At 40.0% G+C, this 14522-nt stretch overlaps 1 protein-coding gene across 1 annotated transcript; it reads left to right on the forward strand.

The window, feature by feature from the left end:
* The first annotated feature begins 9932 nt into the window (after positions 1-9932).
* On the forward strand, positions 9933-14473 carry LOC140657413 (dehydrogenase/reductase SDR family member 9-like). The gene is given in 4 exon segments (XM_072874384.1): positions 9933-10251; positions 11886-12144; positions 13200-13363; positions 14242-14473. Coding segments are annotated over 4 exon segments (864 nt in total). The 3' UTR covers positions 14364-14473.
* The last annotated feature ends 49 nt before the right edge of the window (positions 14474-14522 follow it).

Here is a 14522-nt window from a genome sequence, read left to right on the forward strand (position 1 = left end):
CATTACTCAGTTTATATTGAAATAAATGTAGCTTCCTGAAAAAAGCAAGCATATATTCCTGGCAGCTTTAAGTCCCTTGACACTATGTTTTCACTGAAGATGGGAGTGACAATTTTCCCCAGGTGGGAAAAAAAATTTCACCCACTACTACAGTGAAAACACAGAGCTTATTCTGCTCCCTTCCTCCTTCCTTTTCCTGTGTCTGATTGATTGAAATAGTCTGAAACAGAAGATCTCCAAAAACTGTTTGTTCAAATCATCCAAAAGTTCCAGAAGTTTCTTAAGAAAAAAAAAACATTTCTCAGCGAGCTCACTGTTGGCAGTTTTGTCAGTGATCACATTCTCAAGACAATTTTTTTAATATGTCAATTCGGTTGTGAGGTTGGAGCTGGAGATCTGAAAACGCAGACTTTTTGCTCCATTTACAAAGAAGTTTGACAGTGGTAGCACAGACTGGGGCACCCTTCACAGTGGCGTGATTCTAAGGAAAATAAAACTTAAATATGCAATTGGCCTAAGGCTGGCCAGTTTTTTTACCTGAAGTATATGTTTTTAGGAAGGACACAGTTAAAAAAAAATGAATGAATAGATTTCAAAGAAAGCCATCAGTGTGAGAAAAATAATCAAATCACAATGTTTGTATCTTTGTTAAAGCTCTTCAGATTTTTGGTTCAAATGGTTAAAGCAGCATTGGCTGAATTAATAATACCCAGAAGATACCAACTGCAACCATACACTCACAATATCTTCTGCAAAAAATAGTTCACCACAATTTGTCCTTAAACATGAAGCCATCATTTGCTTCTAGATCTAGTACTGACTGCTTTGCACTGTTTAGCACACAAGTAATGGAACTGTATAAAGAAAGCTGAGCTAATAGACAAACTGCCGATTTTAAACTGAAATCAGTATAATTGGAAGTGTCACCTGGATTATGAAAACATGTTCTGCTGGAGTAAAGCAGCACTGTTCCTACCTGTTCTGCTATCAAAATAAATCTAAACTTTAAGGGTGGTATCTACACACACATTCCAGCAGCTTTAAAATACTTTATGACTTCACAGAAGTATAAACCTATGTAAATTAAGTGATGTAAACCATTTGAACCATACTACTGAATGTGGCTCCCAGTGAAAAGCTATGAAGGGGTTAAAAAAATACCCCCACTGCCTTTCTGCTTCAGAAAGATAAGGGATAATGTCATACTGTAAATTGATGAAGAAGGCAAAAGTAAAGCAAAGCAAAGTCACTCTCTGCCTGTCCTCTTTCAGCTATTTATTATTTGACTTTGCAATCATAACATTTTGTACAAAATTTTAGTGTTCCACTACAAAATTTTGTAATGGAACACTGTAAAAATCAATCTGTCCTTTAAATGCCAGTATAGAACATCATGCTGGGAAGTCTCATTTTAGTGCTTGCTCTGACACTGTATTTTAACACTATGAAATGTATTTTGCAACCGATTTTTTTAAGCCTGAATGCTGATGCAGTTTTAAATAACAGGAAAAGTGGAAAAAAACTCCAATGATTGATAGACTTCAACAAGGATTCTAGTTACAAACACTTGCTAGAGCTAAACTTTCTGGAATTATGTCACTTTTCCAATAAAATTGTGGCTATCCCACATTTTTTAATGGAAACACATTTTTCCTGTATTTTCTGAAGCGCAACACATCAAATACTACCCACATACTATCCTGTCATTCATTCACTAGCTGACTTACTTAAACAGATTAGTATAGCAGATTAGCATGCTGTCTTAGAATATTAAAATAACCTTCCAAAGGGTCTCAATGTTTAATTGGGGATCACTTACAACATCTTGAAAAATACTGTTGCTGATGTCTGCATTAAAAATTATTTAGGTAATAGAAATCAGAGGTAATAGAAGGCATTAGATCATCCCATCTCCCTGTGTGTGCAAAATACAAACTAGGAGCAGAGAATACCTCAGAAACTGCACTAAAGTGAAATAGCATTTTACTCTAGCCAATTAAGGTATGGCTGCTGGATTTTTGGTAAACAAAAATCTTTAAGGAACTTCTTGTGGTTTAGTCCCGGTTGGCAATTAAGTACCACACAGCCGCTCGCTCACCCTCCCGCCCTGGTGGGATGGGGGAGAGAATTGGAAGAGCACAAGTAAGAAAACTCGTGGGTTGAGATAAGAACAGTTTAATAATTAGAACAAAAATAATAATAATAATAATAAATTGTAATGAGAAGGAAAACGACAAGAGAGTGAGAGAGGAACAAGACCCAGAAAAAAAACAACCGCTCACCACCCGCTGACCAACGCCCAGCCAGTCCCCAAGCAGCGATCGCTGCCCCCCCGGCCAACTCCCCCAGTTTATATACTGAGCATGAGGTCATATGGTATGGAATAGCCCTTTGGCCAGTTTGGATCAACTACCTTGGCTGCGCCCCCTCCCAGCTTCTTGTGCACCCAGCAGGGCATGGGAAGCTGAAAAGTCCTTGACCAGTGTAAGCACTACTTAGCAACAACTAAAACAGCAGTGTGTTATCAACATTATTCTCATTCGAAATCCAAAACACAGCACTATACCAGCTACTAGGAAGAAAATTAACTCTATCCCAGCCGAAACCAGGACAGAACTCAAAACCCAGATTTAGACAAGTAATACTTGGAAAATGCTAACAAAGGAACATATCCTATAGAATGAAGTAACATTAGGACCTGATCCAAAGCCCTCTGAAATCTTTTTCAAATCACATCTTTATTCAGATCAGATCTTTATTTAACATAAAGGGGGAAAAAAACCCGATGAAAATTGGCCCTGAAAGCACTATCCTTCATTGTTCTTTAAAACTAGGTTCCTCAGATATTAATGATAGCATACATGCAGAAGGACATTTTGCTTCAAAATAGAACTTGAATGTCTTGTTCTTCGAACAGTCCCATTTAAAAAAAAAAAAAAAAACAAACAAACCAAACACTAAATGTGCAAAGGGAATTTAGCATTTAGTTTAAATTGTTCTGAAGGAAAAATACAGGTACCTTTCGGTTCAGGAAGTTTCATCAGTTGACTCTGAAACATTCAACATGATAGATTTGTTACTCATCCGTGGCTGTGAAAAATCACGTATCATAGAACAAATTGCAAGGATCCTGTTCATTTAGTCAGTGAAGCACCCAGCCATTTCCCATCATGTTTTCATTATTCTAACCCATTTGTCAGAACTGAATCTTTAAATTGGGCATTGGCTATTTGCACCTGGGTCAATAACCATGCGGTCACAATGGTTACAGTTCATTGACATCTAATGGACGGTTTAAATTTGACTAATGTAATCTCACAACATAAAGTCAGGACACTTGAAAAGCAATTATACACGAGGATACCAGATGGTTCTCTGGAAAAAAAAGCTCACTATGAATGTATGGGAAGATATTATTATAGCATTATTTTATCAGCATTAGTATAGAATTACTTTATTAGCCATGCAATAATTCAGTGTACACTACTGTGCCTGCAGTAAATAGCAACATCAGCTGAATAATATGAAAATTCGTTCAGAGATTAAGCTAAATTCAGATTAAAAACTTGCTCAAAAGCTTTGTTTTCTAACCCATAGCTTGTCCCTCTCCCCATGGCTTCTAATATTTTACCCTTCTTCCTTTAAAATGAAGATTTTACAACCTGGGAGCTCCTGAGTAGTAGCGAATTCCTGTTGGAGATGAGCCCTCCATGGATTTTTCAATAAGGGACATTGGTGAGGACAATGCTATGACTTCAGCCAGTGTCACCACAGAGTTTAGAGGGAAATGGCAAACATGGTTTAGTTCCCCTCTGAAATCAGTTCTCACTACAGAGAGCCCTGACTGATAGGACAAGATAGAAAGGCAATGTCTTAATCTTAGTGACTGTCAGCTCTCCTCAAGTCTTCTGTGCTCTCAAATTTTCCATGATAAAGCCCCATGCACAAAAGTGCATCATGATTAAATGTAGCTAACCAGAACTCCATTTTCCTTGTTTAGCATAATTACTGTGTTCACAGTGACAGCATAACCAAACGCAAACTTGGCGTCTTCTCCCATTTTCTTAACAAAAAGAAGTCTACATCTATACTAATATACACAGCATAGCTTTGAGAATAACACTATCTATCTGAGATAATGTCACAGTGCTAATCAGCTTGTCCACCACATCACAGAGCCAGAGAAAAAAAAAATAGTTACTTGCAGTGCAGGGCACAGGAGTGGAAAGGCTGGAAGAAAAATTATATGGTGGAGCAGAACTCTGCCTTGCTTCATTCTCCCCTGACAGCTTCTTCAGGAGCAACATGGCCACAGGTCATGCAATGCCTTTGCTGTTCAAGGTACTCGAGCATGCAAGGAAGTCTAGCGTCTCCAGAGAAGGCTTGGCTTGCCAGGGACGGAATATAAATTTAGCTTTACACAAATTACTTCAGTCTTTTCACTTAAAGACTTTGCTCATCTAAGCATTTGAAAAGTGCGCAGAGACCGTTTCACACTGCTAATGAAGTAGATTAAGGCAGTGATGAATTGGAGCTGAGACCACAGACTACCCCAACCTTTTTGAAGGGCTCTACTCCCTTCTAAACCTCTGCTTCTCTCAACTCATCCTTACAAAAAATCCTGAAGATCAATAAATTCTTACCTGGCTTTATGACATGGGCCATAAAAATGAATCTATGCTGAAGAATCATCCGTCTGTATAGAGCAAAGTGGAGAACATAAACCACTCAGTTTTGGTCCCACTCCCACAGTCACCTTCCCCTTTTACAGCTGCTAGTGGAAAAACTAGCCAAATCCACTCCATCTCCTCAAGCCCTCTTGTACTTTGTTTCCTTCTGATGTCCTGGGAAGCAAAAACTCAGTTTCTGTTGCTAGAGTCAGCCCTTCAGTGAATGAAGAATTAGCCACTGAACTACAACAATAGAAAGCAGGACTTCAGTAAATCAAGGAGACTGAGGATGGATGCTCCCATCCCTGGATTCTCGTAGGGGACACATGCAAAATCTCTGAATTTTGGTAGGTTATAGATACTATTTAGTTCATGAAAGATGAGCAATAGTGTCAGGATAATTCCCCTCAGTCACGGTCTGAGCTGAAGGGAAACATTTTGCTTACAGCTCATGTCATTTTAATACCTCTTTGCACAGGAAGAAAAAGATCACAATTCATTGAGCCAAACACAGTAAAATAACTGCTTTTTCCCTCAATTTGAGTAGCTGTTTATTCCAGCATATTACCACTCCAAATGAAGTTATCCTCTCTTCTCTGGATTTTTTCCAACAGTTCATAAGAGCAAGTGAATAAAAATTAATCTTAGTTATTCCTGGATAGATAATTTCTCACTAAGAAATTAAAGCCCATGCGCTGTTTTGGCACAGGACTCCTCAGCTCTAAGCTGTAGTCTATAATCTATTGATCTTTATTCCAGTATTGACAACAGCTAGTGGCAGCCATCAGATAAAATACTTCCAAAGCTTCCTAAAGATAGCCAGAAATGTAGCACTGAGTGCTCACAGCTATGGAGGAGTAGGTGGCCACGGTTTTCCACCGGGTGAATAGATTCAGTCTGCCACTGCAGGCTGAGACTCCAGATGACCAGCTTGTTTCTGTGTTTTGCGCTGAAGTCTGTATGCAATTACAGCAGTCTGGACTCTCTTGCCTGACAGAAGGCATTGAGCAGACAGCTCTTAGGCTTCATTAATTTATTTTTTAACCATTCATAGCCAAATTTATTTCTGTAGCTAGCATATAGTGGTTCCGCGGCCAAGAAGCCAGACACTGGATTTTTCACTTGAGTATAATCCCCATCTTAGTTGTTCCACTTACAGTGATAGCACTTCAGAGTGTCAGAAGTGTAAGGCAGATCTCAATATTCTAGTACATTTCTGCTTCTGCATGATGCTTCATCTTCCTGTCCTCTGATCCTTTGAAAAACAAAGGAAAACACTTTGTTCGCTTCTTTATTTCTCCCAGGTTTTGAAAATATTTTTTGTTATTTTGCTCCACATGCTATCACAATTTTTTCACCTAAATAGTACGAAGGCGAAAGTAAAGTAACTCTAAATAAAAAGCAAGTTACAGCTCTCTTTTGGTACCCTGATTTAAGGTAAGGGACATTTGACATAAAGTAGATACAGTTTGCAGCTTGAATTATTAGGCAGATGACTTCCACATCTGTTCTTGGAGTGTCACTTGTTAAATACTGTTTATGAAATTCATCTAAAAAAATATGACAGTTATAAAGGTATCTAGAGGACAAAACCAACAAAATTGGGCTGGAAGAGAACAAGGTCTTCTGCAGGACTCTGATCAGGGCAAAGACTGGAGGAGTGGGAAGCTGCAGGAAAGGTCAGTATACACACAGTTGGTCAGGTTGGCAAGTACCCACATGCTGCGTCTTCATTCTTTTCTTGGCACCACAGCAATTATACAAACATGCTTAGTATTCACTTGGTACAATGCAAAGTGAATTTTACACTGAGCGTACTGATTTGTGATTTATGCTATTAAAAATAGAATTATGTCAATCCCATGAGGTGGATATGCACATTATTTCCTTCAATGCAGCATGACTTTTGAAAAAGTTACTGTCCTTTCCAAAGATCTTTAGCAAGTGTTCTGCATGGAAACCTTCTCTTTGCACCTAAGAGCAAGACTTCCTCTTTTGATGGCTGGGTTTTATCATTTTTGCTGCAAGCAAAAAGCTGTTCATTAATAAGAAGTCAATTTCCTTTTTTTGCAACCAAACTACATTTCTTCATACTGAAATGGGGAATAGCAGATACTTTCCCTGAAATAAGTGAAACAGAAATAAGTGAATAAGAAATGAGTGAAATAAGGAAAGCACCTCTGGGCACAATGGGAGTGTTTCTGTGACTTTCTCCTGTTATGGAAAGTAGAAAGTCCAAGTTGGTAATTGTTGGGAGTGGATACCTCCAGGTGGGAGGCTAGCACAAAGAAACAAACAAACTTATTTCTTCTCCCATGGTCTAAATCATGATCAGAGACACTTAAGTCATGGTATATTTATTTCTTGGTCACAAAAATATGCTATACTGAAACTGCAAAATACCATCTGGAGTGGGTCCAGCAGGGAGGCTGGGAGGTAGGCAGCAAGGGGCTTACCTCTAGTTACTCACCTTTGTAAAGTTAGCCTCTCACCATCTGCTCTTGGAAAGTACCAGAAGCAGGACATGCACTCACTTATCCCGTTGATCCTACCCAAGTCTGGCAGCCGGTAAGGATTCTTTCTCCATTCCAAACACTTGTGCAAATAAAAACAGCAGAGATAGCAATAACACTTCTAAAACACAAAACAAAACAAAACAAAAAAACCCCTGTAAATTTAAAATGCAAACTATAACTTTTATATCAAAATTAAGTGACTCAACATGTTAAAATAAAAAAAAAATTATTTTAAAATGACACCTCTAAGAGTGTCTGCCGCACCCTCTGGGCAGCCGGCCCTGCGGTCACCTCGCCTGGTCCTGTCCGAAGGCGGCATGTCCACATGAGCCTGCCTGTCCCCTGCGCCTCCGCTTTCCCAACCGCTCTGAACACCGCCACTCAAATGTCTTTGAGGCTTCTGACTGAGTGCCTCTTATCACTCTCCCTCCTGGAAACTAGAGAAAAATACATTTTTTCTTGATGAGCCCTTTGGTTTTTTTTCTTTTTTGGTCTGTGGCCCGTATAAAAAATTGGAGGTAGATCTTTACACTGCAAAGCTGGGCCACTGTGGGCAGGCGCTGGAGCTATCAGTCTCCCTGGCAGGCTGGAGTTGAAAACACAGCCTGTACAAAGGAGGCTAACTGAAAACCTTGTAATTTCAGCACTTGATTAATTTGATATAAAGTCCCACCAACCCATTATTTAAAGATCACAGGGACCAGAAGTTAACCCTGACTGTCCAAGTCCCACGTTTGTAGACGTGCCTGTTGCAGGCACGTCTAAAAACAGGCCTAGGCGAGCCTTTTCCCTCAGTCTATCTAAATTGGCTGTTATTTTTATTTATTGGACAGATTACAAATCAGGCCAAAACTCTGTTTTATTTATGTTAATTTACTGGTTATACTTTATATCTACTTTATAGTTGAAGTAGGGCATGATGAAACACAGTTCTGTCTCCTTCTCTGGAGGGGCTCTTCTCAGACCTTCTCCGACCCTGGGCTCCCCAGTTGCTGCCATGGCTGGACCCTGCACTGGTTTTAGCATGCACGAGGTGCAGCTAACTGGCATGGCTGAGGTTCGGGGGCAGGTAGGTGTGGGAAGGCAGGAGTGGCAGGGGAACAGTGCCTCCGTGCCAAGGCAGGCAGGTCTCCATGCAGCCTCCAGGAGGGAGCCTGGCCCTGGCTCTGATGGGACTGCCCAGACCGTTGCTCAGCTGCAGGTGAAGGAAGGCTGCGAAGGAGTATGGCAACTTCAAGCAGAGCAAGGGATATTATAAAGAGAATGGTAATTTTAATAAGGGTCAAAGGAGAAGGAAGGCCAGCCGCTGTGCTGAGTCTGCTATGCGTGCGTACATATGCCAAGAGAAAAATTTCCTTGTCTTACAAGAGGAACCATGAAGTACTACGCGGAGAGGGCAGTTACCTAATCACTTCTTCAAATTTTCTTCACTACTGATGCTGCAGAGGAAGTTAAGCAACAAAAACTAACATCTCTACATTGCAACTTTAGCAACACTCTGGGTAACTTCCAGCCAGCACAAGAAGCTGCATTTCACCGGCATACATCTTTATGTAAACAAGCACCATGAGCAGCCATGGGGCTTGCAATAAAAATTCAGATATATTGAACCTCCTGTGTCAGAGCAGAAAGCAGTTCTACGTGCAGAAAATAAAAGCAGCGTTCCTGTTCCTATTATGATGCTTAAAAACATGTCAGGTATTTGCAATTTCTTTTTAAATTAAGTTTTGCCAGAGGAGAATTTGGCCATAGTAAATGCAACTTCATTGCATCTTCCCTTGCAGAGGTGGATTGTCTGCAAGCAATCTCTAAAAAGATCTGTACTCCTTTATGTCTATTTAGAATTATTTTTTCAGTCGATTGCATTAGGCATCTCCTGTTTTCCGGGCCATGAGTGCTCAGGAAGAAGTATAACTGAATTGTTTTCTCTAAGCAGAATTTCATCCATCATCAATAGTTACTTATAAATTCACTATTAAGTCAATTGGAGTATAATCCCAGATATGCAGGCTCTTCCCAAACATATTCTGCAGTACTGATGTTGTCACACTGCCTGAGCTTCACTCCGGCAGGTGAAGTCCTCCAACCTGCACCCTCCTTCCTGGGCTCAGAGACCGCATGCACACTCCCACGGCCTAGCTGGTGGGAATTTATTTTCTTGAGAGGCAAAGTGGCAGTACTTGCTACCTTCTTTCTTGAGAGTCTGGCACTGACAACCAAAGGTTTTAGTAAAATAAAGTAAATCATTTTTCCTGGCTAGCATTGCTTAAGTATCCACAGTAATAAGAAACGTTCTGGGTCCTGCCAGTCTTGCTTGACCTTTTGTTGCCAGCTGACCCCAGTCTTACGCTTTAATTTTCTGTGAACCGACACTAAGTTCAGACACTTCTGTTGGCTTCCATGCAAATATTTCATTTTTGCTACTCTTTTCTAGTCAGCGTTTCTCCCAGACACGTTCAATGGGAGCTTACTGACCTGGCAGCAGTAACCTAATATGCATTATTCTTTGTAACCTTATTACAATATATCTCCAGTTCTTATTTCTGCTCAAGGAAGGATTTTGTTTGCTTTTTTTAGCATAAGGGGGCCACTGCTCTGAATTGTGCCTGCTTCTCTGAATAGTTGCAGTTAGCCAACTCAAGAAAAAAAGAAAAAAAAACGACCAACTAACAAACCCTTAAAAACTAGCAGCTTTTTTTTTTTTTTTTTCATTTCAGGAGAACATGTCCAGAAGACTTCAGTAAAAATGCTTTTCTACGTATTACTCTTTCTTGGCATTGTCTCTCTGTGGTGGCATTGGAGGGCAAGAGACAGGATGAAGGTTACAAATCTCACCGGAAAATATATATTCATCACTGGATGTGACACAGGATTTGGAAATATGGCAGCAAAGATTTTTGATAAAAAGGGATTCCATGTTTTTGCCAGCTGTCTGACTGAAACAGGAGCTGAAGAGCTAAAAGCTGTGACCTCGAAGCAGCTTCAGACAGTGCTGCTAGATGTGAGAGATTCAGACAGGGTTAAGAAAGTGGCTGCATGGGTCAAAGCTGAAGTTCAGTCAGAAGGTGAGTGCCAGGATATCTGTCTTAAAAAAAAAAAGCAATAGAGTTTTCCTAAAAATACCATGCTACATTCAAAGCTTATTTTAATTGACATTTGACAAGTGTGTGTGGATGTCTTGTCAGCTTCCGGAAACATGGAAGAAAATCTCACTAGAGGGGTGTTTTATACATTTAGTTAGTGGTAGGTAAATATTTGGGAATGTGCTCAAAAAGTCAGGCTTATCGATACATCATTGTCAGAACAGGAATCCAGTTCCTGGAACCTTCGTTGGGACTGTTTGCACTCGCATGCATATCTGGGTTATGGCACGAGTGCTCAGCACTTCTCATGCTGTGTTACCTGGCTAGGGAATTAAATTCTGCTTAACAAGCTTAAAGAGTTTTTATTTTAAAAATTGATTACATGGAATAAATTACTTGTAAGTAATCACTCATTCTATCAACAGCAAAAATTACATATGAACTGTACTGAAAAAATCTGAATATAACTATTTTGGAATATTGCTTGCAGACCATCTGAAAAATAGAAAAATCCTGTATCTCTGACCCAACAAGCTGTGCAAGACAAGATGCTGCTGCTGTTACTGATGCTAATTGATTTCAGTAGGAGTGGTATTGCAGTAGAGTTTACAAAGGCCCAAGATCCTATGGGCTGGATTCTGCTAACTTTGAGTCTTAAATCTGGTCTATTATGATGTGCCATAGTACCAACTATACTTAATGCTAAATTCCAATCTCCATTTGACCTTTCACCTCTTCATAAAATTGCTTATAACTTGCCAAATTGCTTTTATTTGAAACTCTGCTTGGTTTCAGGCCAAAAGTTATTTTTTTCCCCAAGAAGAACTATGAGTAATGTCAGACCAGCAAAAGTATTCCTTCACACAACTCTTAACAGCTGATACAAGAGGAGAACTGGTTTTACATTTTTGTATTTTCCCCTCCCACTTCTGAGGGCTCAGAAATGTTTTTCAAATCAATCTAGTTGGTTTTTTCCCTGCCTCCACCGCATTTCTTGGAGCTGGCTGTTCATTTAAAAAAAAATCCTTCCCATTTCCAGGTCAGTCAATGTGAGGCATAAGTTCTCTGCTACAACAAAAATGTCAGTGCGGGCAAAAAGAATAGTGAAAGCCTTTGCTGTCACACAGTTCCCATCTTGTTTTCAAACCTTTGAGAAGGATGTTTTAAAATTTTTTGTTATCAAGAGCTGTTCTTTATTGTCCTGGCACCTCACCCATCTCAGAACCAGGGCACACTTACCTGTGTCTCGGGACACTCTACCTCTACTAAGGACCAGGTCTATTTCTTATACATTTCATGTCACCCAATACAGTTGCTCTTTGCCATACCTGGCCTTCCTCTACTGCCCCTCCTCCCACAAAAAGCCAACACCACCCCCTGCCCAAAATGCTGCGGCGGGGGAAGACTACACAAAGGGTGATGGAAAGCATGGTGAAAAAACCTGGACACTGAGAATAAAGCTGAATGCTGTAGGACATTTTCAAGCAATTCCTCCAAATTTTCATTGCCTTCTTGGTCCCTCACTGATTTTCTGTGAATTCTCACCCAGTTCAATTAATCTGATACATTAGGTGAAAATTTGCTTCCTGACTTTCTTCTTCTTTGTTTCCCTACAGGTCTCTGGGGACTTGTCAATAATGCCGGGATTATGGGGCCATCAGCTCCTACAGACTGGTTGGATATTGAGCACTTTAGAGAACCAATTTAAGTTAATTTAATTGGACTCATAAATGTTACAATAAATATGCTTCCCTTGGTAAAAAAAGCAAAGGGAAGGATAGTAAATGTATCCAGTGTTGGAGGTTGCCTAGCACTGAGTGGTGGAGGCTATTTTCCTTCAAAGTTTGGGGTAGAAGGATTTAATGACAGCTTAAGGTATAACACTCGCTATGAGCAAAGACCATTCTTTTTTTTCCTAAGGCTCATATACTAACTACAAACTGGCACATGCAGAACAGGAGCTGATTTACAATCCTGGCACTTGGTATAAAATTGAAAAACATTAGACACTTTGGATTAATTCTTCTTAGTTCTTTTGCTCAACACAGATTATGACACTTTTGAAATGGTACAAAACCTGTCAGGCACACAAGCTGTCCTCAAGTATTATTGCAGTGTAGTTGGTACTCTTACAGATTCACAACTAGCCTATCTTAGTGTGCGCAGAGGCCTTATTGCAGAGGAAGCTCCACTCAAGCCAACTGAGATGTCTTTGCAATATGAACCTAATTCTCCTAATTGAAAAGTGCACCTAGAAATTTCCAGCAGCCACCCATCCAGAAAAAATACATACCATGAGTTATTGCATGATAGTAACTTTAGTCTAAGCTTTGTTGTCCAAAGTGTCTTCTCTTAGTTATACCAATCATTAGAGAGATCTAGAGAACATAGAAAACTAATCCTAGGGACCACTATGGCTTCTTCTTGTAGCACAGACAGGGAGCAATTTGTGTGCCTAAACACATAGTGCCATTTTAGGTACCGGGACACTCACAAGGGCTGACAGATATGAGATGGGGCCAGAAGTAACTGTACCAATCTATCTGGAGCATCAGCCAGAGGTCAAGAGGGATTTCCTAAGACATGTAAAATGGCTCTACATACTTGCATTTAGGCAGCCAGCCAGTCTTACAGACGAGCCAGATAACTAATGAGCTACTACAAGGTGAACTAGGATGTGAAATACACTGTGTCAACTACTGCACAGTCACTGCCCATGCACGTTCTCACTCGGTGAAGCAGGTAAGATAGTTCATCCCTCTTTCATTTAGGGATAACAAGCTGAAAGTTCACAACCATGAACAAACCTCACAGTATTTGTGTGCTGGGGTGACATGTAAAGACAGAAATAAAAGTGTTAGTACAGAAAAAAATCCCACAGTATTAATAATAATGTCTAATGCAATTAAATCATTGGGCTGTCTTTGCAGGAGAGATATGAAAGCTTTTGGAGTTAAGGTTTGTTGCATTCAACCTGGACTGTTCAAAACAGCGTTATCCAATCCAGCAAAGATTATCAAAGAGAAGGAGGTTATTTGGAATAAGCTTCCCCCTGATATTAAAGATCAATATGGAGAGGAGTATTTGCAGAAAGGTGAGGCAATTTCCAGACAATTGTGTCATAAGAAGCAATGCATTTCTTGCTGAGAAAGCCTTGCAAAGTAGCATTATATCTTCTAATCATTCTGACATTTTGGAAAGACTGTGATGTGAAAAGTTACTCTTCAAATGCATCTGCATCACAATATGACTATCCGCACAAAAGACTTGTTCTGGGAAGCTTTATTCAAATCTCAGTTAAAGATTAATTATTTGTGTTGGCATGAAGCTTTTGAGCAAACTCCCAAACAGAAAAAACTTTTATCTGATGATGTAATCAATGTGCTCAATGTGTTTTTCTGTCATTATTGTTTATTTATTTAGTAATCAAATAGAGATCAATTCCCTTTGCTTCTGCTAGCCCCAGTGGTGATGAAGCCATTCAGGACCTGTCTGACAGACACTTGCTAAGCCTGCTTGAACAGGGGCTGCTTGTCTTTTTATCCTTGGACTTTCTTGTTCCTCAGATTTCTTCTTTGCAATTGTGTTTCACAACTTTCCACAAAGCAATTAATTTCCTTACTACAAGAGACTCTTTTACAACTACAGCATTTCTGTTTCCCTTTGCCTCTTACATACTTATGTTTATTCTGAGCTACTGACAATGCTGGTTGCCTGTCCTCAGACCATACAGGCCAGGTTTTGCCACAACTGTTCCACAATTAAGGGTAACTAGACTGTTCTTGGGGTCAACTATATCACAAGGTCATTATGGACAGAGACTTGGTCCTCAGAAACTGCTACAAATTCTTGTGTAGGGAGAAAAAAGAAATACCAATTCCTTAGTGAAATTGCACAGATCATTGGGGGGAAGAGTTAAAAGTCACCTTGCCTGGCTGTCACTAAACGGTCTTCTTTTTTTGAGCTTTACAGATGCAGCAAAGAAACAAAAGCTGTCCAAGATCTGTCTTAACAAGGACATTTCACCAGTTGTTCAGTGCATGGAGCATGCCCTAAAAAGCCTCCATCCACGTGCCCATTACGTTGTTGGGTAGGATGCTAAGTTGTTTTGGAATCTCCTCTCAAGAATGCCTGCGGTTATACAAGACTGCCTACTGCTGCGGAACAGAGTAGAGCTTGCAGTTTCCCATGCAAAGTAAATATTTGCCAATATATCCCCCATCACAGGCAAGGCTGATTCTCTGAGATCTGTC

Source organism: Ciconia boyciana, chromosome 10 (genome assembly GCF_034638445.1).
Source record: "Ciconia boyciana chromosome 10, ASM3463844v1, whole genome shotgun sequence".
Lineage (NCBI taxonomy): Eukaryota > Metazoa > Chordata > Aves > Ciconiiformes > Ciconiidae > Ciconia > Ciconia boyciana.